At 47.9% G+C, this 23838-nt stretch overlaps 1 protein-coding gene across 1 annotated transcript in view; it reads right to left on the minus strand.

Moving 5' to 3' along the window:
- Positions 1–23838, minus strand: part of LOC119963552 (cyclin-dependent kinase-like 2) — an 89478-nt gene that overhangs the window by 31144 nt on the left and 34496 nt on the right. Inside the window, exons 3-8 of the mRNA XM_038792851.1 lie at positions 22290–22484; positions 21397–21575; positions 15939–16051; positions 11344–11483; positions 8526–8614; positions 4079–4181 (exon numbers count right to left, since the gene is read on the minus strand). Coding sequence (XP_038648779.1) covers positions 4079–4181; positions 8526–8614; positions 11344–11483; positions 15939–16051; positions 21397–21575; positions 22290–22484 — 819 coding nt within the window. The remainder of the gene's footprint in view (positions 1–4078; positions 4182–8525; positions 8615–11343; positions 11484–15938; positions 16052–21396; positions 21576–22289; positions 22485–23838) is intronic.

A 23838-nucleotide genomic window follows, 5' to 3' on the forward strand; every position in this document is an offset into this window, starting at 1 on the left:
TTTACTGAGTTACTGGGTAAGACCAGTTAGAATATTTAGTTCAATGTTCAATCAGGGATAGAAAGAAGAATAAAGGAGGAAAAAAGACAGGATTAAGAGATGGGTAAGAGACAGAAAAGAGGGCCTTCCGGTGGCGGCTATGAAGGGGTAAGTCGCACATTTGGTGGCTCCCACTAGGAGGTTACTTAATGTGATTATGATGCCTCCAGAGGGGCGCGAGGTTGAGGTGATGGTGACCATGGACGCGGAGCTGGCCTTTGATCAGGTGGAGTGGGAATACTTATGGGAGGTCCTGGAGCGTTTGGGTTTGGGCAGGGCTTTGTGGACTGGGTCCAGTTGCTGTACCAGGCACCAGTGGAGAGTTTGCGGACGAACCGGATGAGATTAGATTATTTCAGGTTACGCTGGGGGACGAGGCAGGGGTGCCCACTTACCCCCACTGCTGTTTGCCTTGGCTACAGAGCCGTTGGCAATGGCATTAAGATCATCGAGGGTCGAGGGTCCGGCAGGGGGTAGTACGGGGCGGGGAGGGGGGAGGGGGGGGACACAGGGTCTCCCTTTACGCGGACAATCTACTTTTGTACATATCGGACCCGTTGGGGGGGATTGGAGGGATTATGGGGATATGACTGGAATTCAGCTGGTTTTTGGGATACAAATTGAATATGGGCAAGAGTGAGGTCTTTGCAATTCAGGTGAGGCGGCAGGAGGTGAGCTTGGGGGAGATGCCGTTCAAGGTGGTGGGAGGGAGCTTTCAGTATTTGGCCATCTGGGTGGCAAGGGTGTGGGAGCGCCTGTGTGGTAGACACCACTGTTGTATATATCACATACGACGTATATTACGGTAAGGCTCCCGTACTACAGGTATGGGGGTAGATCCCTGCCTGCTGGCTCCGCCCAGTAGGCGGAGTATAGATGTGTGTGCTTACCGAGCTGCAGCCATTTCGCCAGCTGCTGCAGGAGGCTCCACATCTCTGTGTAATAAAGCCTCGATTACTCTCTACTCTCGTCTCGTCGTAATTGATAGTGCATCAGCCTGCATAGGCTGAATTTGGGTTGGTCGGTAGATCAGATGAGGGGAGACATCCGGAGTGGGACATGCTCCCGTTGTCATTGGTGGGGCGGATACAAACGGTTAAAATGACGGTCCCCCTGAGGTTTGTGTTTGTTTTCCAGAACCTTTCAATTTTTATCCCCAAGGTGATTTTTTAAAAGGGTGAATGCAGAGATCTTGGGGTTTGTGTGGGCTGGTAAAACGCCACGGGTGAGGAAGATGCTGCTGGAGTGGGGGCGGGGGGGGGGGGGGGGGGGGGGGGCGGTGAGGAGGCGCTGGCTCTTCCGAATTTTATTAATTACTACTGACCGAGGAATATTGCGATGGTCAGGAGGTGGGTAGTGGGGGAGGGGTCGGTTTGGGAGTGGGTGGAGGCGGCCTGACATAGGGACACTGGTTTGGGGGCACTGTTAACAGCGCCTCTGCCATTCTCGCCAGCTCGGTACGCCACACGCCCGGTAGTAGTGGCAGCCCTGATGGTGTGAGGACAATGGCGGCAGCACATGGAACTGGAAGGGGCATCAGTGTGGGCACCAATACATGGCAATCACCGGTTCGCTCCAGGGGGATGCTGGATGGGGGGTTGCGGAGGTGACAGAGGGCGGGGATCAAGAGATTTGGAGATCTTTTTATTGATGAGGGCATCCCTACTTGGAGGAGCTGGAGGAGAGGTTTGAGTTGCCAGGTGGGAATGGTTTCCAGTATCCGCAGGCGAGGGATTTTGTGCGGAGGCAGGTTTTGACCTTCCCGCACCTGCTGCACCGGGGCCTGCAGGATAAGGTGGTGTCGAGAGCAGGAGTAGGAGAGGGGGAGGTCTCAGAGATCTATAAGGAGCTGATGGAGTTGGAGGGAGCCCCGATAGGGGAGGTGAAGAGGAAGTGGGAAGAGGAGCTGGGTGGGGTGTTGGAGGCCGAGTTATGGGAGGAGGTCCTGAGGAGAGTTAATGCGTCCTCGCCGTGCACCAGGCTCAGCCTGATACAGTTTAAGGTGGTCCACAGGGCGCACATGCCCATGGCCCGGCTGAGCAGGTTCTTCAAGGGGTGTAGGAGGATAGGTGTGGGCGCTGTGCGGGGAGTCCTGAGAACTGTGTCCATATGTTTTGGGCGTATCCGAGGCTGAGGGGTTTCTGGCAGGGGTTTGTCGTCGTGTCAGAGGTTTTACAAATGAGGGCGGTGCCGAGTCCAGAGGTGGCGATCTTCAGTGTGTCGGAAGACCCGGGAACCCAGGGGGCGAGAGAGGCCGACGTCCTGGCCTTTGCCTCCCTGGTGGCCCGGAGACGGATCTCACTAGGATGGAGGGACTCGGAACCCCCAAAGTCAGGGGTGTGGGGTTAGCGACATGACGAGGTTTCTCAGACTCGAGAAAATTAAATTCACCTCGAGGGGGTCGTTGTAGGGGTTTGCCCGGAGGTGGCAGCCATTCATCGACTTCTTCAAGAAAAATTAAGCTGTCAGCAGGGGGTGGGGGGGGGGGGGGGGGGGGGGGGGGAAGAGTGGGGAAGGGGGGAAGGGGAAGGGGAGGCATGGGAGAGACGAGTAAGGGCAGGAGAACCAACAGAGGGGTGGTTGGGGAAGATGGCACTGTTTGTGACAGCCATGTTGGCTGTGGTTTGAGCCCAGGGGGAGTTTGTTGGTTATATTGTTGTGTTTCTGTTTCTGTTGAAATTTGATGTTTAAAATTGTGAAAATTATAAATGCCTCAATAAAATATTTTCAAAATAAAAGGGGGGGGGGGGGAGAGAAATGGAGAGGTTTAGAGATGGAATTACAGACTTAGGGCCCAGGGAGCTGACAAAATGGCCAATGATGGAGCAAATAAATCAGGAATTCTCAGGAGGCCAGAATTGAAGGAGCACAAAGATCACGGAAGGTTCTGAGGGTTGGCGGAGATAGGGAAGGGTGAGGCCATAGAGGGATTTGCCTTAATGTTTATTACACGATGAAGCGCGTTGTCTCTTTATATCCTTGCTTTAGTTCCAGGGGCTGTCTCACAATATAAATTGGGGAAAACGAGATGAGCACGATAACAGGGAAATGGATGATGAAAGATGTATTGGTGGAGAAAAAGATAGTCTATACATCGGGCACAGAGAGTCCACGGGATGGGTGGAGAGTCTGGGTAATGTGAGTTGGAGTTAACTAAGTGACATTAAGGTCAGCAGAGTTAGGTTGGGACTGAGCAATTACCTGGCCGCACTCTCCCTCCACCATCACCTCATCACCATTTCTCAGCCCTGCTCCGCCTCTCTCTGCCACTACAACCACTCAGCAATGTCTTCACCTGCTTCTATGTTACCATCATACGGACACATTAAAATATTATTTCACACAGATTGCAAACTCTGAAGATTATTTTGAGCTTCGAGTTATTAGACTGAGCTCCACTTACATCGAATTACAGACAGAACAGCAGAGAAAGAGGCCATTCGGCCCAGTGATCCATGCCAGTGTTTGTGTTTCAAAGGAGCCCATTTCCATTCTTCATCTCGCCATCTCCTTCTATTCTCCTCTCCCTCATGTGTTTATCCAGATTCCCCTTAAATGTCTCTACGCCATTCACCTCAACCACTCCCAGTGGGAGCGAGTTCCACATTCTCACTGCTCTCTGGGTAAAGAAGGTTCTCCTGAATTCCCCATTGGATCTGTGGCTGTTTCATATCGATGACGCCTGTATTATGTAATTATACTCCACTCCAGCCTCTTCCCTCTCAATTTACTTCATCTCACCCCATCAATCAAACCTCCTATTCTTTTACCCCTTGGACGTTTAGCTTGAGTGTGGGTATGAGAAGATTAGGTAGGCCAGCTCAACAAGCTTCATCAATCAAGTCCCTCGTGTTATGTTTCATGTGGAATGGTGCCCCTCAAGTTAAACAAAGTCTTGCCTTTCTCCAACAGAGAGAGGTGCCTCTGGTTCCTCGTAATTGAAGACAAGTTAAAGGAGAAGATTTGCATTTTGTTTGTGACAGGACTTGCTTTGTGTTGACACATTCCTAAAAGAGTTCCATTGCTGGGGAGAACTCACCTTTGGCAGGTCCAGGTCCTTCTTGCTAATTTTGGACCTCTTGGGTAGTGGAAGATTTTCCTTCAACTCCTTTTGATTTTGAACAAGAAGTTCCTGGGTGAATCTAGTTTCAGGCAAAAAAAAAATCGAATCAAATTATTTCTAACGATTCTTCATAAATGATTTAGAATTTGCAGCTCAGAAACAGGTCGCTCAGGCCCAACAATGTTGATGCCTCCACACATGCCCCCTCCAACCTTATCGACACCCCTCATGTCTCCCCTCATGTCTTTCAGGTGAGACATTAAACCAAGGCCCCATTCACATGGATGTTAAAGACCCCTGGGCGGTATTTCGAAGAGCTGGGGGGTTCTCCCTGGGTTACTGGCCAATATTTATCACTCAGTTAACATCAGCAAAATCAGATTGGCTGGCCTTTATCACGTTGCTGTTTGAGTTATTGGGCAGTAAACAACAACAACAACAACTTATAGCACCTTTGATGTAGTAGACATCTCAAGGTGCTTCACAGGAGTGAAGAAGAACGAATCACAGAGTAACAAAATTGTTAGAGCTCACTAAGAGGCCATTTGGCCCATCGTGTCTCATTCTTGGTCCTTTTACAAGCGGGGACAGTTTCTCCCTATCTGCTCTGACCAGCCCCTTTATGATTTTGAACATCTCTATCAACACATTTGACACTGAGTCACATGAGGAGATATCAGGTGATGAAAAGCTCGGTGAATGGGGTCTGTATTAAGCAGCATCTTTAAGGAGTAAAGAGAAACTCAGAAATGTAAATTGGCCATTCCCGAGCTGAAGGCCCTGACAATGAAGACACAACAGCCAATGCTCGGTGATTAAAATCAGAGATTCTCAAAGAGGTCAGAATTGGAGCTAAGGATTAACTCCTGATTACTGACTTCATCCATCTCCCTGGCAACACTCTGTTCAGAAACTTGGCCTCATGTTCAATCCTAAAATGAACTTCTGACCGCATAATTTGTTGCATCAACAGTAAGATTGAATATTTCCACCTCCCTAACGTCACCCCATCTCAGCTGATCTGCTGCTGAATCCCTCAGCCAGCCCCCATAATCCTCCCTATCTCTGTAAACTACTCATGTCCCTGCAACTCTCCCCATCGTTGTAATCTTCTCCAGCACCCATAATGGGAGAAGGGGGTGGTATTGAGGGAGCGGGGGGGGGGGGGGGGGGGGGGGGGGGAGGGGGAGTGGGTGTTGGTTGTTTATAATGCTGTTTGGCTGTTCTGCTTTTGCTTTTGTTTGTTTCTATGAAAATGCCTTGAATAAAGTATTTTTTTAAAAAGGTTAACATGCAGGTTCAGTTGACAGTTACGAAGGCAAATGTAAGGACGATAGGGCTAGAATACAAGAGCAGGTATGTACAGTTGAGGCTGTATAAGTCTCTGGTCAGACCCCATTTGGAGTATTGTGAGCAGTTTTGGGCTCCGTATCTAAGGAAGGATGTGCTGGGGCCTTGGAAAGGGTCCAGAGGAGGTTCACAAGAATGATCCCTGGAATGAAGAGCTTGAGGTCTCTGGGTCTGTACTCGTTGGAGTTTAGAAGGATGAGGGAGGCTTATTGAAACTTACAGTATACTGAGAGGCCTGGATAGAGTGGACGTGGAGAGGATGTTTCCACTTGTAGAAAAACTAGAACCCAAGGGCACAGCCTCAGACTAAAGGGACGATCCTTTAAAACAGAGATGAGGAGGAATTTCTTCGGCCAGAGGGTGGTGAATCTGTGGAACTCTTTGCCGCAGAAGGCTGTGGAGGCCAAATCACTGAGTGTCTTTAAGACAGAGGTGGATAGGTTCTTGATTCATAAGGGGATCAGGGGTTATGGGGAGAAGGCAGGAGAATGGGGAGGAGAAACATGTCAGCCATGATTGAATGGCAGAGCAGACTCGATTTGCAGAATATCCTAATTCTGCTCCTACATCTTATGGTTTTATGGTCTAACAAAGGGATTGAAATTTAACTTGTCATTCTCTACATCTGGCTCAGACAGATATCGGGGCTGTAAGAGTTACATTACTCAGCCTGGTTGGAAAGGCTAGGCTCCTTGAGCATCAAAGATTAAGGGGTGATCTAATCGAGGTTTTATTAAGTGAATTGACAGGGTGGATTGAGAGAAACTATTTCCTGTGGTCGGGGGCAGAACCTTAAAATCAGTGTCGGCTACAGAACCAAGATGAAAAGATGGTGTTGAGATGCAGATCATTCAGGATCTAATTGAAAGGTGGAACAGATTCAAGGGGTTGAATGGCCTCCTCCTGGTCCAATGTTCCAACTGATCTCCTGGTGACAGTAGTCAAAACAACAAAGGCTGCTCACGCTACTCTGGGGCCAGGGGTCAGCAGGAGGGTGGAAGTGGAAAATTCATTAAAGTGACCTTGTTTTGAATGTAATAAACAATTCAATCATCGCAATGATAGGGGCCTCACGGTAGCATGGTGGTCAGCATCAATGCTTCACAGCTCCAGGGTCCCAGGTTCGATTCCCGGCTGGGTCACTGTCTGTGTGGAGTCTGCACGTCCTCCCCGTGTGTGCGTGGGTTTCCTCCGGGTGCTCCGGTTTCCTCCCACAGTCCAAAGATGTGCGGGTTAGGTGGATTGGCCATGCTAAATTGCCCGTAGTGTAAGGTTAATGGGGGGATTGTTGGGTTACGGGTATGTGGGTTTAAGTAGGGTGATCATTGCTCGGCACAAAATCGAGGGCCGAAGGGCCTGTTCTGTGCTGTACTGTTCTATGTTCTATGTATCTCAGAGCAGCTGGAGGATGTGACAGGTTGCTAAACAAAAGCAGGGTTGCCAACTCCAGTTAAATAGATTTCATCACACAACCTGCATGAGGTAATGCATTTAGGTAGGTCTGACATAGATGGGAAATATACCAGAAATGGCAAAACTCTTGGGAATGTAGAGAGTCAGAGAGATCTGGGCGTGCAGGTCCACAGATCTTTGAAGGTGGCAACACAAGTGGACAAGGCAGTCAAGAAAGCGTATGGAATGCTTGCCTTCATTGGACGGGGCATCGAGTATAAAAACTTGGAATATTGCGCACAATTCTGGTCGCCACACCACCAGAAGGATGTGGAGGCTTTGGAGAGGGTGCAGAGGAGGTTTACCAGGATGTTGCCTGGTCTGGAGGGTGTTAGCTATGTGGCTGAATAGACTTGGACTGTTTTCATTAGAAAGACAAAGGTTGAGGGGCGACCTGATAGAGGTCTACAAGATTATGAGGGGCATGGATAGAGTGGATGGGCAGGCACTCTTTCTCAGGGTGGAGGGGTCAGTCACCAGGGGGCACAGGTTTAAGGTCCGTGGGGCAAAGTTTAGAGGAGATGTGTGAGGCAGGTTATTTACACAGAGGGTGGTGAGTGCCTGGAACGTGTTGCCAGGGGAGGTTGTGGAAGCAACTACATTAACGGCGTTCAAAAGGCATCTTGACAAATACATGGATAGGATGGGTATAGAGGGATACGGCACAAGGAAGTGCTGAGGGATTTGGCCAAGGTTGGTATCATGACTGGTACAGACCTGGAGGGCCAAAGGGCCTGTTCCTGTGCTGTATTGTTCTTTTTTCTGGCTCTGCCTTCCCACCGCACCACCATTGGTCACCCAACATAGATTATCATAGAATTTACAGTGCAGAAGGAGGCCATTCGGCCCACTGAGTCTGCACCGGCTCTTGGAAAGAGCACCCTACCAAAGGTCAACACCTCCACCCTATCCCCATAACCCAGTAACCCCACCCAACACTAAGGGCAATTTTGGACACTAAGGGCAATTTAACATGGCCAATCCACCTAACCTGCACATCTTTGGACTGTGGGAGTAAACCGGAGCACCCGGAGGAAACCCGCGCACACAAAGGGGAGGATGTGCAGACTCCGCACAGACAGTGACCCAAGTCGGGGATCGAACCTGGGACCCTGGAGCTGTGAAGCAATTGTACTATCCACAATGCTACCGTGCTGCCCTCATGTCAGTCATCCCTTTCCACGGCCAATCAGGGAAACATTAACTGATTGGAGGATTCTTGATTGTCAGTCAAACGTCCCTTTTTGTTCCTCTACCTTCTTTTCTAATTGAAAATGTTTAAGGAAATAAAAATTACGGACGATGTTTCCTTTAATGTCATGATGTGGAGATGCCGGCGTTGGACTGGGGTGAGCACAGTAAGAAGTCTTACAACACCAGGTTGAAGAAGGAGCTGCGCTCCGAAAGCTCGTGTTTGAAACAAACCTGTTGGACTTTAACCTGGTGTTGTAAGACTTCTTACTGTCCTTTAATGTCGTCCATGATGTTGTTCAGCCAGGATTTGTATACCCCTTCAGTGTCCGGGAGATTTATCTTTAATTTCTAGAGACTTCAGGCCAACCATGGAGGGTTAGTAACCCCGATAGAAACAGAAATTTGTCTTTATTTTTCATCGCTTCACCTTTCACAAAAGTCATCAGCCGTGAAATAATTGTGTTCCAGCAACTCAGCGCAGGATGTCCGTTTATCGGGGTCTATCTGCAAACATTTCTGGAAAAAAAAGCTCGTAACAATGTAAAATGTTCACCTATTTCAAATACTCATTTCCATCACCTGACCCACTAGTGAAAAAATAATTTCCCATTTCAAAATATTTTGGATGAAACTATCATTAAAAATCTTTCACCGAGGGCAGCACGGTGGCACAGTGGTTAGCATTGCTGCCTACGGCGCTGAGGACTCGGGTTCGAATCCTGGCCCTGGGTCACTGTCCGTGTGGAGTTTGCACATTCTTCCCGTGTCTGCGTGGGTTTCACCCCCACAACCCAAAGATGTGCAGGTTAGGTGAATTGGCCACGCTAAATTGCCCCTTAATTGGAAAAAATAATTGTGTACTCTAAATTTATAAAAAGAAAAAATCTTTCAGCAGCTGAAACAGCTACTTCCTCATTTATTTTGATTTGATTTATTATTGTCACATGTATTAGTATACGGTGAAAAGTATTGTTTCTTACATGCTGTACAAACAATGCATACCGTGCATAGGGAAGGAAGGAGAAACTGCAGAATATAATGTTACAGTTATAGCAAGGTGTAGAGAACAGATCAATTTAATACGAGGTAGGTCAATTCAAAAGTCTGCTGGCAGTAGGGAAGAAGCTGTTCTTGAGTCGGTTGGTACATGACCTCAAACTTTGGTATCTTTTTCCTGGCGGAAGAAGGTGGAAGAGAGTATGTCCGGGGTGCGTGGGTTCCTTAATTATGCTGGCTGCCTTTCTGAGGCAGCAGGAAGTATAGACAGAGTCAATGGATGGGAGGCTGTGATGAACTGGGCTACATTCACGACCTTTTGTAGTTTCCTGCAGTCTTGGGCAGAGCAGGCTCCATACCAAGCTGTGATACAACCAGAAAGAATGCTTTCTATAGTGCATCTGTAGAAGTTGGTGAGGGTCGCAGCTGACATGCCAAATTTCCTTAGTCGAGCAAAAGAGGAAATAGCTATTTCCTTGGCATCGGTTGCTATGGTTATTGGACTGATATTACTGAAGAGCTGGCCCCTTCCACACACATTCAATCCCTCCACCACCAACCAACAGTGGTGGTCAAGTGTACCATCAACAAGATGCACTGCAGGAACTCGCCAAACCCACGGCCTCTACCACGACAAGAACAGCAGATACCTGGGAACCCCACCACCTGGAGGTTCCCCTCCCACTCACTCACCATCCCGACTTGGAAATATATCGCCCTTCTATCACTGTCTCTGGGGCAACATCCTGGAGCGCCCTCCCTAACAGCGCTGTGGGTGTACCTACACCTCAAGGACTGCAGCGGTTCAAGAAGGCAGCTCACCACTGTAGTGATCTTTACACGGGTATGTACAGAAGGGGCTGATAGGTAATGGAAAGACCACTAGGGGGCATCACTGGCGTGTATAAAAGGGAGAAGCAAGCAGCCCTCAGGCTCTTTGGCTGATTAGACTGTGAGGAGAAGAGAGGCAGAGATTTAGCTCCGGGCTGCTAGTGTGGTCAGGCCTAGTTGTAGCGCATAGAAAAGTTGTAATCTTTCTACTAGTACAGTTCTTAAAGTAAGAACTCACGCAGTTATTTAAGTTGTGTTGCTCAGTAAACCTTCTGTAAAACTTCTGAACGACTTCAAGCCTTCTTCCAAAACCGCTACTGTAACTGAGTTGAGTAGCACAGATTACCTGCTTTACAGGTAACAAAACAACCGCAATCCTCTGAAGGACAATTAACGGTGGACAACAAATGCTGGCCTAACCAGCAACTCCCACATCCCGCAATGAATTACATTTTTAAAATCTCATTCTGTGCCCCATAGGGCACCCCCCTGTAGCCTTCAGCTTGAGAATTGGCTTTCTCTGTTGTTAAGTAATGGGTTAAGAGACAATTAGTTGTCTCATTTATGCTAAGTATCCAATAATTGACACTGATAGTAAAGGGGCTTCACGTGGCCTTTCTCTCAGGTGATGTGATGTTAGAGTTTTGTGCAGAGTCTGTTGAAGTGAAATAAAGGTGTTGGTGAAAAGGAGCAGAACCTTTGACTCTTTATGCAACAGCAGCTAAACGCCTAACACCAGTAACTGTCTGGGAGTGTGAGCGGACAATGGTGTGGGAAGAGCATCAGGACATGTGGGACCTCAGTGAACAATGGGCCCAACAATCTATCTCCTTAATCAATGGAGTCCAAAGGATTGAGAGAGAAACAGAGAAACGACAGAGAAGTAAATTGGGTGAATTAGAATCAAATCAACTGCAGCGAGTGAAATAAAAGGAGGGAACAAAAGATCGGAATAAGAGAGGCAAAAGACAGGAAGATAAAGTGAGAACATTTGAAAATCTTAAATTTGGCATTTTAAAAGAATCTCAAACAACTATTTTCTAAATGTGGCGGCGTGGTGGTGCAGTGGGTTAGCACTGCTGCCTCACGGCGCTGAGGACCCGGGTTCAATCCCGGTCCCGGGTCACTGTCCATGTGGAGCACATTCTCCCAGTGTCTGCGTGGGTCTCACCCCCACAACCCAAAGATGTGCAAGCTAGGTGGATTGACCACGCTAAATTGCCCCTTAATTGGCAAAAGAGAATTGGGTACTCTATTTTTTTTTAAATAACTATTTTCTCCATGTAAATTTAAATTGTTCCTTTTGTCAGCCTGAGAGTTTGAACAGCATTGCACTGACAATTATCAAGAGGTTCCAACAGACTTGCACTCTTAATTAGCCACTCCTATGTACTGCTCACTCTAATACAATCACATACCTTTACCAAGTCTACAACTAGGAAGGGGATTTGGGGATAGCGATTTTGAAGAAGTTCAATTTCCTTGATCACAGGCAGGTGCAGTCCAGTGAACAGTGGATTCTTGTAGAAAAGTTCCTGGTGTCTGGGAGTTAGATTGCCTGGGGGCACAGAAATGCATTGCAAGAATTAAAGAAAGACTCTTTCATTAAGGGGCAGCACGGTAGCATGGTGGTTAGCATAAATGCTTCACAGCTCCAGGGTCCCAGGTTCGATTCCCGGCTGGGTCACTGTCTGTGCGGAGTCTGCACGTCCTCCCCGTGTGTGCGTGGGTTTCCTCCGGGTGCTCCGGTTTCCTCCCACAGTCCAAAGATGTGCGTGTTAGGTGGATTGGCCATGCTAAATTGCCCGTAGTGTCCTTAAAAGTAAGGTTAAGGGGGGGGGGGGGGTTGTTGGGTTGCGGGTATAGGGTGGATACGTGGGTTTGAGTAGGGTGATCATTGCTCGGCACAACATCGAGGGCCGAAGGGCCTGTTCTGTGCTGTACTGTTTTATGTTCTATATTCTAAGATGCACACTGAAAATCACGGGGCATCAGAGATTGAAATCTTGTATATTAGAATGGATCGTATGTTGGGGCTTTTTGGAAGAGGTCAGTCGAGGTTATTCATTCTAATGGGCAGGACTCCAAAATACTGACTTCTGAATTTCCAAATTGCCTGGGATCAAACATTCATAAAAATTATCCCCTTCTGTCAGAAATGTTTCTGCAGTAACATCAGGAAGCCAGATGGAGAACTGAGATTTGAGTTTCACATCTCATCTGGAAACAAATTATCTGGCCATTATGTCAGTGCTGTTGTTGGGAGTTTACTATGTGCAAATTGGTGGCCACATTTGCAAGGTTAGTGCAGTGATGAACCATCAATCGAACGCGAGACGAGTTGCTGTACAAAAGTTAGGCTTCAATAAGCTAGAAGTTAGCCCTGCGGTCGACGACAGTAAATGGACGACCGCCGGGCGTTCTGGCTATTTATACCTCGATCTGGAGGCGTGGTTAACTCAGCCTCTCGACCAATCGGAGAGCCGTCACGTGACTGGTCTCAACCAATCGGTCGAGAGGCACATGACCGACCAGGGCCAATGGTAAGCCGGTGTTCTGCACCAATGGCAGACAGCTATGCAAATCATACCACCACATGCAGTAACTTACACACTTAACACACTCCAGTGCTTGGAAAATGCTTTGGGACTTGCTGAAGCTGTGGAAGGTGCTGGAGAAATCCCAGTTCTTTTTATTTTAACAAGGTCAAAAAAAATGATCAAAATTACTGAAGATTAGGGCTAGGCTAATCCAAATGATTAGAGAATGCGGATTCCATCGGCACTAGTTACTGATTTCACAGATCAGCGAGCAGTTAATGTGACAGGACTCAGGAATAACAAGAGATGTGAAAACATAAAATTAGCTTTGGAATAAAAACAGATAACGTAGTGAATGTATACATCACAAACTTCCAATCCACTTTATGAAAGCCGAATCACAACTAGTAACCAAAATGAAAGTGCGTTCGGAATGTCAATATTGCAAACACTTTCCTGTAAAGCTGGAAGGATTGTAAAAGTATTGGCTCTAATCCTAAACGTACATCAATCTTTCTTGCACAGGTCAGGACTGGGCAGCTGGGATGCATTTCAAACTGCTAAAACTGATTGAAACTAAAGCCCTCGGAATCCATTATTTCTGCCAAATGTTGGCTGGAAATGGAATTGTTAAAATCCTGTGTTCCTGCATCCATAGCAACGCACGCTGATAAAAGCTAATGTAATTTTAATACAGTCTAACAACCATTCTCTGACAGTCGCTCGTTGATCACACGCCAGCTTGCAGTTGCCAAGTCCTGATTAGTACTGCCAGCAGTTATTGTTGAGGGTGAACACGCCTCTCCGCAGTGCGACAGGAATCTTCTTGATAGGGCAAGTTGTGCGTAAGGAAGGGAATCAAAACTTTGGCCCAGATTTCAGGCTTCAGTCCTGTGTACTAGGAACACTAGCATCAACGGAACTATCCTTCAATCTTCCCCAGATCAATCCAAAGACCACAGACAAAATACTGGCTGTAACTATACTGGCGGCTTGGTAACAACTGGGCGGCACGGTGGCACAGTGGTTAGCACGGCTGCCTCATAGCGCCAGGGACCTGGGTTCACATCTGGCCTTGGGTGACTGTGGGAAGTTTGCACTATCTCCCCATTTCTGCGTGATTTTCCTCCGGGTGCTCCGGCTTCCTCCCACAGTTCAATGATTAGGTGGATCGGCCATGCTAAATAATTGCACCTTAGTGTCCAGGGATGTGCAGGTTAGGTGGGTGTGTGCGAACAGGGCAGGGGTGTGGGCCGAAGTGGGGTGCTCTTTCAGAGGGTCGGTGGAGACTTCATGGGCCGATTGGCCTCCTTTTGCAATGTAGGAATTCTATGATATACTCCACCCATCGTGTAGCTGTTTCTCGTCACTTGGAGAGTCAATTACTGAACAGAAAAGCTGAGACAGGGCTCAGCATCAAATGTTGTATCGGAATGGAAAAATCTGCAGCCGTTTTCATTCCTGACACATTTTCTCACTCCTCCCAGACCATCTCAGCTTTAATCCACTCCACATTTAATCCCGTTTCCAGTTGTCTTTGACTGTACCCCATTATTAACAAAATCACATGTTCAGAACCCCTTTCCCCAACCCAACCTCTATTGGAAGATGAGGTGAGGTGTAATACTCTCGACATCAAGGCAGCATTTGACCGAGTGTGGCATCAAGGAGCCTGAGCTAAACTGGAGTCAATGGGAATCTGGGGGGAAAACTCTCCGCTGGTTGGAGTCATAATTGGAAGATGGTTGTGGTGGTTGGAGGTCAATCATCTCAGTCCCAGGACATCACTGCAGGAGTTCCCTCAGGGTAGTGTCCTAGGCCCAACCATCTTCAGCTGCTTCATCAATGACCTCCCTTCCATCATAAGGTCAGGATGTTTGCGGATGTTCAATGTTCAGTATCAATCATAATTTGTGTCCATATTCAGCATAACTGTGGGAAATTAGGACTTGGGCTGATAAGTGATATGTAGCATTTGAACCACACAAGTGTCAAGCTGTAACTCAGCACCAACAAGAGAGAATCCAATGATCTCCCTTTGACTTTCAATGGCTGCAGTGGCACAATGGTCAGCACTGTGGCCTCACAGCACCTGGGACCCGAATCAATTCCGATCTTGGGTGACTGTGTGGAGTTGCACGTGTCTGCATGGGTTTCCTCAGGGTGCTCCGGTTTCCTCCTACAGTCCAAAGATATGCAGGTTAGGTGGATTGGCCGTGCTAAATTGTCGCTCGGTGTCCACGAATGTGCAGTTTGGGTAGAGTTGCAAGGATGTAGTGGGGGGCTGGGTGGGCTGCCTTTTCAGGGGGTCGGTACAGACTCAATGCATTGAATGGCACTGTAAGAATTCTATAGTTCTATGGTTCTATTATCAGCGCTGAATCCCCCACTATTAACATCCTGGGGTTTACCATTGACCTGGAATTGAACTGGGTCAGCCATATTTTGGCTACAAGAGCAGCTTAGAGACTGGAAATTCCGTGTGAGTAACTCACCTCCTGACTCCCCAAAGCCTGTCCACCATCTACAAGGCACAAGTCAGGAGTGTAATGGAATACTCTCCACTTGCCTGGATGAGTGCAGCTCCAACAACACTCAAGAAGCTCAACACCATCCAGGACAAAGCAGCCCCGTTTGATTGGAGTCCCATCCATCGTCTTCAGCATTCAGTCCGTCCACCAACAAGACTCAGTAGGAGCCGTGTGAACCATCTACAAGGTGCACTGCAGCAAATCAGCAAGACTCCTTCAACAGCACCTTCCAAACACGTGACCACTACCATCTGGAAGGTCAAGAGCAGCAGATACCTGGGAACCCCACCACCTGGAGGTTCCCCTCCAAGTCACTCACCACCCTTCCTTCAATGTCACTGGGTTACAATCCTGGAGCTGCCTCCCTTACAGCACGGTGGGTGTAATTAGAATCATAGAATTTACAGTGCAGAAGAAGGCCATTCGGCCCATTCGGTCTGCACTGGCCCTTGGAAAGAGCACCCCATTTAATCCCACATTTCCAACCAATCCCTGTAACCCAGTAACCCCATCTAATCTTTTTGGACACCAAGGGGCAATTTATCATGGCCAATCCACCTAACCTGCACATCTTTGGACTGTGGGAGGAAACCGGAGCACCCGGAGGAAATCCACACAGACACGGGGAGAACATGCAGACTCCGCACAGACAGTGACCCAGCGGCGAATCGAACCTGGGACCCTGGCGCTCTGAGGCAGCCGTGCTAACCACTGTGCTACCGTGCTGCGGTAATAAATGGGTAATAAACGCTGTCCTAGTCAGAGACACCCACCTCCTGAGGATGAATTGCAAGAAATGTTAAATGTCACAATCAGAGGAAAATGAATATGAAGAAAGTGAATTGTCTGATTGTTTTTAATGAATCTCCAATTCAAATCAAAAGGCCCAACCTGGCAGCACTGTATCAGTTTATCAGTTGAGTTGAAGTATTGGCGACTCACCAAAACACCTGGTGATGTGATACAATTGGTCAATATCTGAATCTCCAGGGAAAAGTGGCTCTCCTGTCAGCATCTCTGTTACCAGGCAACCAATAGCCCATACATCCACAGACCTGAAAAAGACAACGGCAAGTCCAGATTATAGTCAGTATTTGCAGCATCTGGGGAATCATGTGGAATGATTTGCACTTTGGACAGAACAATGCAGAAAGTCTATTACAAGCTCAAAGAATACAGTGCTGGGCGGCATGCGGCGCAGTGGTTAGCACTGGGACTGCGGCGCTGAGGACCCGGGTTCGAATCCCGGCCCTGAGTCACTGTCTGTGTGGAGTTTGCAAATTCTCCCCAAGTCTGCGTGGGTTTCACCCCCACAACCCAAAAGATGTGCAGGCTCGGTGGATTGGCCATGCTAAATTGCCCCTTAATTGGAGGAAAAATAATTGGGTCCTCTAAATTCATTTTTAAAAAGAATACAGTGCTTCCGGTGCAATGTCTTTGTTGAACAGGCTGTAACATGGTTACCCATAGCCCTGTGCCTCATGGCAGAGGTCACAAGACAAGTCAGATAGGAGATTAGTAATGATTGAATCCCCAAACCCAAACATCCCCCTTTTCATAAAAAACAGAAGACAAATTTGCCTGCACTATCATGTTCAACAGTGAGTTGCACAAGTTACGCACTATACAACAACTGTTCTCACGTGTTAACTGTTCACTGGTTTAGTCAGTCTCTGCACACTGTTCTTGAAAATACAGAAAAATGTGTCATTTGAAACATGGAAGTCTGGCAATATCTGGTTTGAGAGGATACAGGGAAAGATCCCACAAAAGTTTAATAGCAGCTTCAAAGAGCAGGGTTATAAAATGCAGATTCTTGCTCACAAGCAGGTTTAGCAAACACACAGGTTTCATGTGGTAAGCTAAAACAATGGCTCACACCTTCATGGAATGTAACTATCTCAGGAAGCATCTGGAAAGGCATGGATGAGAGTTTCAATTGCATTAAGTGACGAATGTTTAAAACAGGCAAGTCATAACCAATTTAAATTTTAGCATACAGCTAAAAGCAAAGTCTCACACCTTAATTGAAATAAACTCTCTTAGTAAACAGCTGGAAAGGATCGATGATGCTCAGTCGAATTTGGTGTCAATTCTAAAGTGTAAAATTCTATGAACATCAAGTCAATTAAAAGAAAATTGGAGACGACCTGTCTACGAGAAACATAATTTAAGTCAAAATCAAAGGCAAAGTTATGAGCTGGGGACAATTGGAAAATTAAACGATTCGAAATCACAGAAATAAAAGTTAACTATTGAAACCAAAGCATTTTTTAATCAGATCTGAGAGGAGACGATATGCCCAAAATGAATAATTAGTTGTAGTAAGATGTTTACATCAAAGATACTTTTAAACTATCAAAGTGAAACAAGCTCATTTACAATAAAGTTGTTCAAACTTGGTGACTCTTCGAAAGAGAATATAAACCTGAAGAAAGGGGACAGCCAGCAGAGCCAGAGCCAGCTCTCACAGCTCGGTACATGGGAAGGACAGGACACAGCAACCGAGTTCACCAGCGAATACAACTCAAGAAGACCAGATTTTAAGAAGATTGATTGTCAAGGTGGGCCTGAAGGTCTCTACAACCAACCAGCAGCAGCCAGAAGCAAGATCTTTTTTCCTTTCTGTAAAGAAAGTGTTTGCAGTTTTTAAAAGAAAAAATATAAGAATAAAATAACTTAACTTAACCTGAAAAAGTGGTTATTAGCCTACTTTACTTCCTTAACAATGCAGGACCCAGGACATCGATGCTACTAAGGGGTAAGTAGGTAAAATTCTTCGGTGAAAGTATGGGTTATACTGGGGGATAACTTGAAAATATAGTTTGACCTAAATAGCACCCACCGAAGCCTGCATCGGAGTCAGGGAGTGAGAATCCCTGTTCACCATTTAGAATATCGACCTTTTTTTTGGTATAGGGGGAATTCTAAGAATAGCGGTGAGTTTTAACATAGTCATTAAATTGTATAGGTCTTTTAATAGTATGCACGTGCATTGTCATTGGCTGTCCGCCTGTCATTCCCATGATGTTTGTTGTTCCTGTGGTAACTGTTGTTCCATTTCCGTTACCGGGGACTGGTGGATTTCTGGGAGTGATTGTTGTTCTGTACACTTTGCAGCTGGTGAGATTCCATCGTCCTGCTTAGCTGCCTGCCAGGAGCACCTTCTCCAGTGGTACATTTTTTGCCGCATATAATCGAGGGAAACCCACTCATACACGTCTTAGTTAAGTGCGCTCTATGTACTATTTTAAACTGTATCAGCCCAGTTTGGCATCGGAGGAGGTAAAGTTCAGCCTATGCAAGATCTCACTCCACACCCCTCCCTCTATCCCTAAGCCCAGCTCTTCTTCCCACTTTCCCATCACCTCTGGTTTTCCTATCTCCAGCAAACATTCATATATATTGGAGATCTTCCCTTGCCCCACCGCATCCCGTGATTGCATCCTATCTATCAGTGTGGGTTTCGGCAACTGAGGGTTCAAAAGGTTAGGTGGGGTTGTTAGGTTTACGGGGAGAGGGTGGAGGCTTGGGCTTAAGTAAGATGCTCTTTCCAAGGACCTTTGCAGATTCGATGGGCCGAATGGCCTCCTTCCGCACTGTAGATTCTATGATTCTATCCCTGCCCCGTGCCCTTGTGCAGTCGGAGATATCCTGAGCTCACAGCGTTGATCGGGACACTAGCTGTGGGGCTGTTATGTAGCAAGTTTCACCCAGGAAATAAAAGTGAGACCAAACCCAAATCGCCCCAAGACCTCGAGGAGGTAGCTCTACTCCACACGGTCAGAGGCCTACTCCGTATCCATGGAGATGATTACCTCCGGAACATGCTCCACAGAGGGCCACATGACCACTTTCAAAAGCCCCCTGATGTTGGACAATAAATGTCGGCCCAGGACAAACCCTGGTCACTTCTGGTTGGCACCCCTCCAAACGTTTCACCAGAACCTTAGCTAGTGTTTTCACGTCAGTGATTAATAGTGAAATAGGCCGATAAGACCCGTGCTCAAGGGGATCTTTGTCCCTTTTTGGGATTGGAGAGATTGAGGCCTGCGATAGTGTGGCCGGCATCACCCCTCTCAGCAACGAGTCGTTGAACATTCCCAATAAGTGCGACACCAACAAGGCCACAAACTGGAAAATTCCACCAGAAAACCATCCAGTCCCGGTGCTTTCCCCGACTGCATAGAACCAATATAGTCTATAACCTCCGCCAACCCCAACGGTGCCTCCAGCCCCTCCCTCTTCAGCCTTCCTGCCAATGGGAAGTCCAATCCAACCAAAAATCGCTCCATCTCCGGGGCCTCACGGTAGCATGGTGGTTAGCATCAATGCTTCACAGCTCCAGGGTCCCAGGTTCGATTCCCGGCTGGGTCACTGTCTGTGTGGAGTCTGCACGTTCTCCCCGTGTGTGCGTGGGTTTCCTCCGGGTGCTCCGGTTTCCTCCCACAGTCCAAAGATGTGCGGGTTAGGTGGATTGGCCATGCTAAATTGCCCGTAGTGTAAGGTTAATGGGGGGATTGTTGGGTTACGTGGGTTTAAGTAGGGTGATCATTGCTCGGCACAACATCGAGGGCCGAAGGGCCTGTTCTGTGCTGTACTGTTCTATTCTGTTCTATTCTATTCTAATCCTCTGGCGGTTCAGATTTGTACAGCCCTCAATAAAAAAACCTCAAAAGCTCCATTAAGCTTATCCGGGCCAGGTCCCAGCTCCCCCTCCTCACCTTTAACCGGGGCTATCTCTCCTGTGGCTGTTTGCCATCTCAATTGGTGACCTAGTAATCCCTGACTTTATCCCCATACTCATAAACTGTCCCTCGCAATACGGCGATGCTGGCTCACCGCATTCCCCGTTGATTCACACTCAAACATCATTTGCAGTCTCTTTCTCTCTGCCAACAACTCTGCCGTAGGGGCTGTGGAGTACTGCCCAAGATTGTCCACCAACGTCTGCTTTTCAGCCCTGCCAGCCTTAACCTTGTGGGCCCTGTACAATATTATTTCTCCTCTGATCACTGCATTCACTGCTTCCCAGAACGTGGAAGGTGAGACCTCCCCATTCTGGTTAGAATCTACGGAATTCCCTACGGCCAAAGTCACCTTTTACAAAACCCCTTATCTGCCTGGAGTGTTGTGTCCATGGTGGGCGCTGGGCTCGTCTCTAATCACATATCCACATAGTGTGGAGCATGGTCCAATATTACTATCACCGAGAGCGGAGCTCCCGCCATCCCCCAGGAGTAACGCCTTTCCCACTATGGAAAAATCTATTCTGGAGTAGACACGGTGCATGTGAGAGAAGAAGGAAAACTCCCTCTCCCTCGGGTATCTCCATGGATCCACCCCTCTCCCCACCCCCCATCTGTTCCATAAACACAGCCAACTCCCTCACCATCCCAGAAGTAACCAGAGACATGTCCATCCTTGGGTCTAATACACAATTGAAATCCCCTCCCAGAATCAACTGGTGTGAGTCCAGATCGGGGATGGCCACCAACACCCTCCTGATAAAATCTGCAGCATCCCAATTTGGCGCATCAATGTTCACTAATATCACTAGTGCGCCCGCCACCGCTCCACTCACCATAACATATCACCCCAGGGCAGCAAGGTGATACAGTGGTTAGCACTGCTGCCTCAAGGCGCCGAGGACCCAGGTGCGATCCCAGCTCTGGGCCACTGTCCGTGTGGAGTTTGCACATTCTCCCCGTGTTTGCGTGGGTTTCGCCCCCACAACCCAAAGACAGTCCAAAGATGTGCAGGTTAGGTGGATTGGCCATGCTAAATTGCCCCTAGTGCCCAGAAAGGTTAAGTGGGGTTACTGGGTTATGGGGATAGGGTGAAGGTGGGGGCTTGGGTAGGGTGCTCTTTCCATGAGCCGGTGCAGACTCGATGGGCCGAATGGCCTCCTTCAGCACTGTAAATTCTATGATTCTATATGCCGGGTAAGTGGATTGGCCATGCTAAATTGCCGCTTAATTGGAAAAAAAATAATTGGACAAGCTAAATTTATTTTTTTTAAATGAATAAATAAATAACATAGCACCTGCCCGCCACACCCCTCCCCGGGTCCTTCAAAATTCTAGTCGCCCTAAAGGCCATACTCTTATTGATCAAGATCACAACGCCTCTTGACTTGAATCAACATTTGAGTGGAACGCCTGCCCCACCCACCCTTTCCTCGGTCGCATTGATCCCCAATTCACAAATGTATCTCCTGCAAGAAGACTACCTCTGCATTCAAAGTCCTCAATTGAGTAATCACCCGGGACCTTTTAACCAGGCCATCAAGTCCCCTAATGCTCTGTGTCACCAACCTAGTAGGGGGGGGGTCTCCGTGGACAGTTGTTGTTTAAGAATGATTTCCTCACTCTGACTGTTAGCCTTCTGAAATACTTACTTGCCGTACTTGGTATCTCCAACTAAGAGTTCAGGAGGCCGGTACCAGCGGGTCGCTACATAGTCAGTGTAAATTTCCCCTGGGGCTGCTAGCGTTCGTGCAAAACCAAAATCACACAACTTTACAGCCCCAGAGTGAGACACTAATATGTTTTCTGGTTTAATATCACGGTGAATGATCTGCAAAGAAACAGACAGCAGTTTAAACCGGCTGAATATTCCAATTGCTTATTATTTCACTCTTACACCCTCAAATATCTGCCCAACCCTCCCTTCAATTCTTCCACACTGTATACTTCTCCAGATATAGTTCATTCCTCACGTTAAACCGAGTCGATGCCACCTGTGATAACCTCAGTATGTGTTAACCTGTATAAAAGTAGAGCCAGGAAGAGGTGGTGGGTTTGGAAGGTGCTGCCTAAGGAACCTTGGTGAGTTACTGCAGTGCATCTTGTAGATGGTACACACGGCTGCTACTGTGCGGTGGTGGAGGGAGTGAATGTTTGTGGAAGGGGGAGCGATCAAGCGGGGCTGCTTAGTCCTCGATGGTGTTGAGCTTCTTGAGTATTGTTGGAGCTGCGCTCACCCAGGCAAGTGGAGAGTATTCCATCACACTCCTGACTTGTGCCTTGTAGATGGTGGACAGGCTTTGGGGTGGTGGGGGGGGGGTCAGGAGGTGATTTAGTTTCTACATTGAGACAGGGATTGTGTGTTACTCCAATGAAATCACAGTACTGTCTGTAACAAAGGAGTTGACTGATTATTCTGAATTATATGTTTTTATTTGCAAAGCTTGATTTCAACCAGTCTTGTCTCTTATCAGACTAAATCCTCCATGAGCCAAGATTGAGAGAGCAGAAAGAGACACTGTGTCTCTCAGGTCACCTCACTCACATTGTGACTGTGACAGAAGGCCATTCCTCGCAGGATCTGAATCAGGTATTTTCGAACTTTGTCATACTCTAACCCATTTGGGAACAGCTCCAGGTCATCCAATACAGTGTGGTCCACAAACTCAAAAACCAGATACCAGCGTTTCTTCCTCTTGCACACTTCCAGCAGATTGACCAGGTTCTCATGTCGAAGTTGCTGATAAAACAAGAAGGGAAAAGAGATCAGTTTCGCCTGAGGAGTTTACAGGTGTACAGGAAACTTTCAGTTTGTCAGTTTTAGATAAATAAAAATATACTAGAATATCTCAAGAGTGACTATGTATAGATAATGGCCGGGATTCTCCGATCCTGCGCGGGTTGGAGAATCGGGGGCCGGGGGGGGGGGGGGGGGGGGCAAGAATCGCGCCACGCCGCTCCGATGCTGGCCCGCGATTCTCCGGCGCCGATTCTTGAGCGCCCGCAGGATCGCCATCACGCCGGTCGGGGGCCGTTGAAAGCGCCCCTCCCCCGCCAATTTTCCGGGCCGAGTTCCCGCCGAGTCCCGTCAGCGTGGGTTACATATGGTCCCACCCAGCGGGACCTCAGAGTTCTGGCTGTGGGGGGCGCCCTGGTGGGTGGGCAGGGGGATCCGGCTCCGGGGGGACGGCCTCCACAGTGGCCTGGCCCATAATCGGAGCCTACCGATCGGCAGGCAGGCTAGTTCAATGAGGGGCCTATATTCCTCAGCGCCAGGCCCCTGTAGGGCTCCGCCATATTGCCTGGGGGCCAGCGCGGAGACGGGAACCTATGTGCTTGCGCGGACTCACGCCAGCCGTGGCGTGCATGATCGGACTCGCGCCAGCCGTGGCGTGCATGATCGGACTCGCGACGGCCGTGGCGCTCGAGCTCCGGAACAGCGTACACCACTCCGGCGCCATACTACCCCCTAGGAAGGGGCCTGGAGGCCTGTTGATGCCAGAGTGGCTCGCGCTGATTTTGACGCTGGCGTCAGAATTTGGCTGTGGGATCGGAGAATCCTGGCCAATAACTCCCTTTCCCACAACCTAAAATAAATACAGAATAAATACATAAATGGCCATTCAGCCCATTGTGTCCGTCAAAGCCATCAGTGAAATCCTTCAGTACTACACCCACGCTACATTCATTATCCTTCTTGACCTCCCTAACACATTCTAGAATGATGACCAGCACGTTGTCTCACATTTCCTTTCCTCTGTCCTTTATCCCTTTTCTGCTTCCGTTCCTACAGCCGTGAACGCCTCTAGAATCACAGAAGGAGGCCATTCGGCCTGTCATTTCTGTACTTGCTGTTTGAAAGAGCTGTCCAATTATTCTCCTTACCTGCTGATCCCTTTCTTTTCCTATTTAAATACTGTCATTTTGATTTACATTGGTGAAAGCTCAAAATCTACCAAAGAGGCAGAGCAATTCCTCAGATCCGTCAAGTAAATGAGGGAAAATAAATGCAGAAAAACGGAAAGGATTTTTTCTATTGAGGAGAGGTTTCCCTTTGTTCTTCTAATTAAGAAGGCAAACTAATAAAAGTCTTA

This window comes from Scyliorhinus canicula, chromosome 3 (genome assembly GCF_902713615.1).
Source record: "Scyliorhinus canicula chromosome 3, sScyCan1.1, whole genome shotgun sequence".
Classification (NCBI taxonomy): Eukaryota; Metazoa; Chordata; class Chondrichthyes; order Carcharhiniformes; family Scyliorhinidae; genus Scyliorhinus; species Scyliorhinus canicula.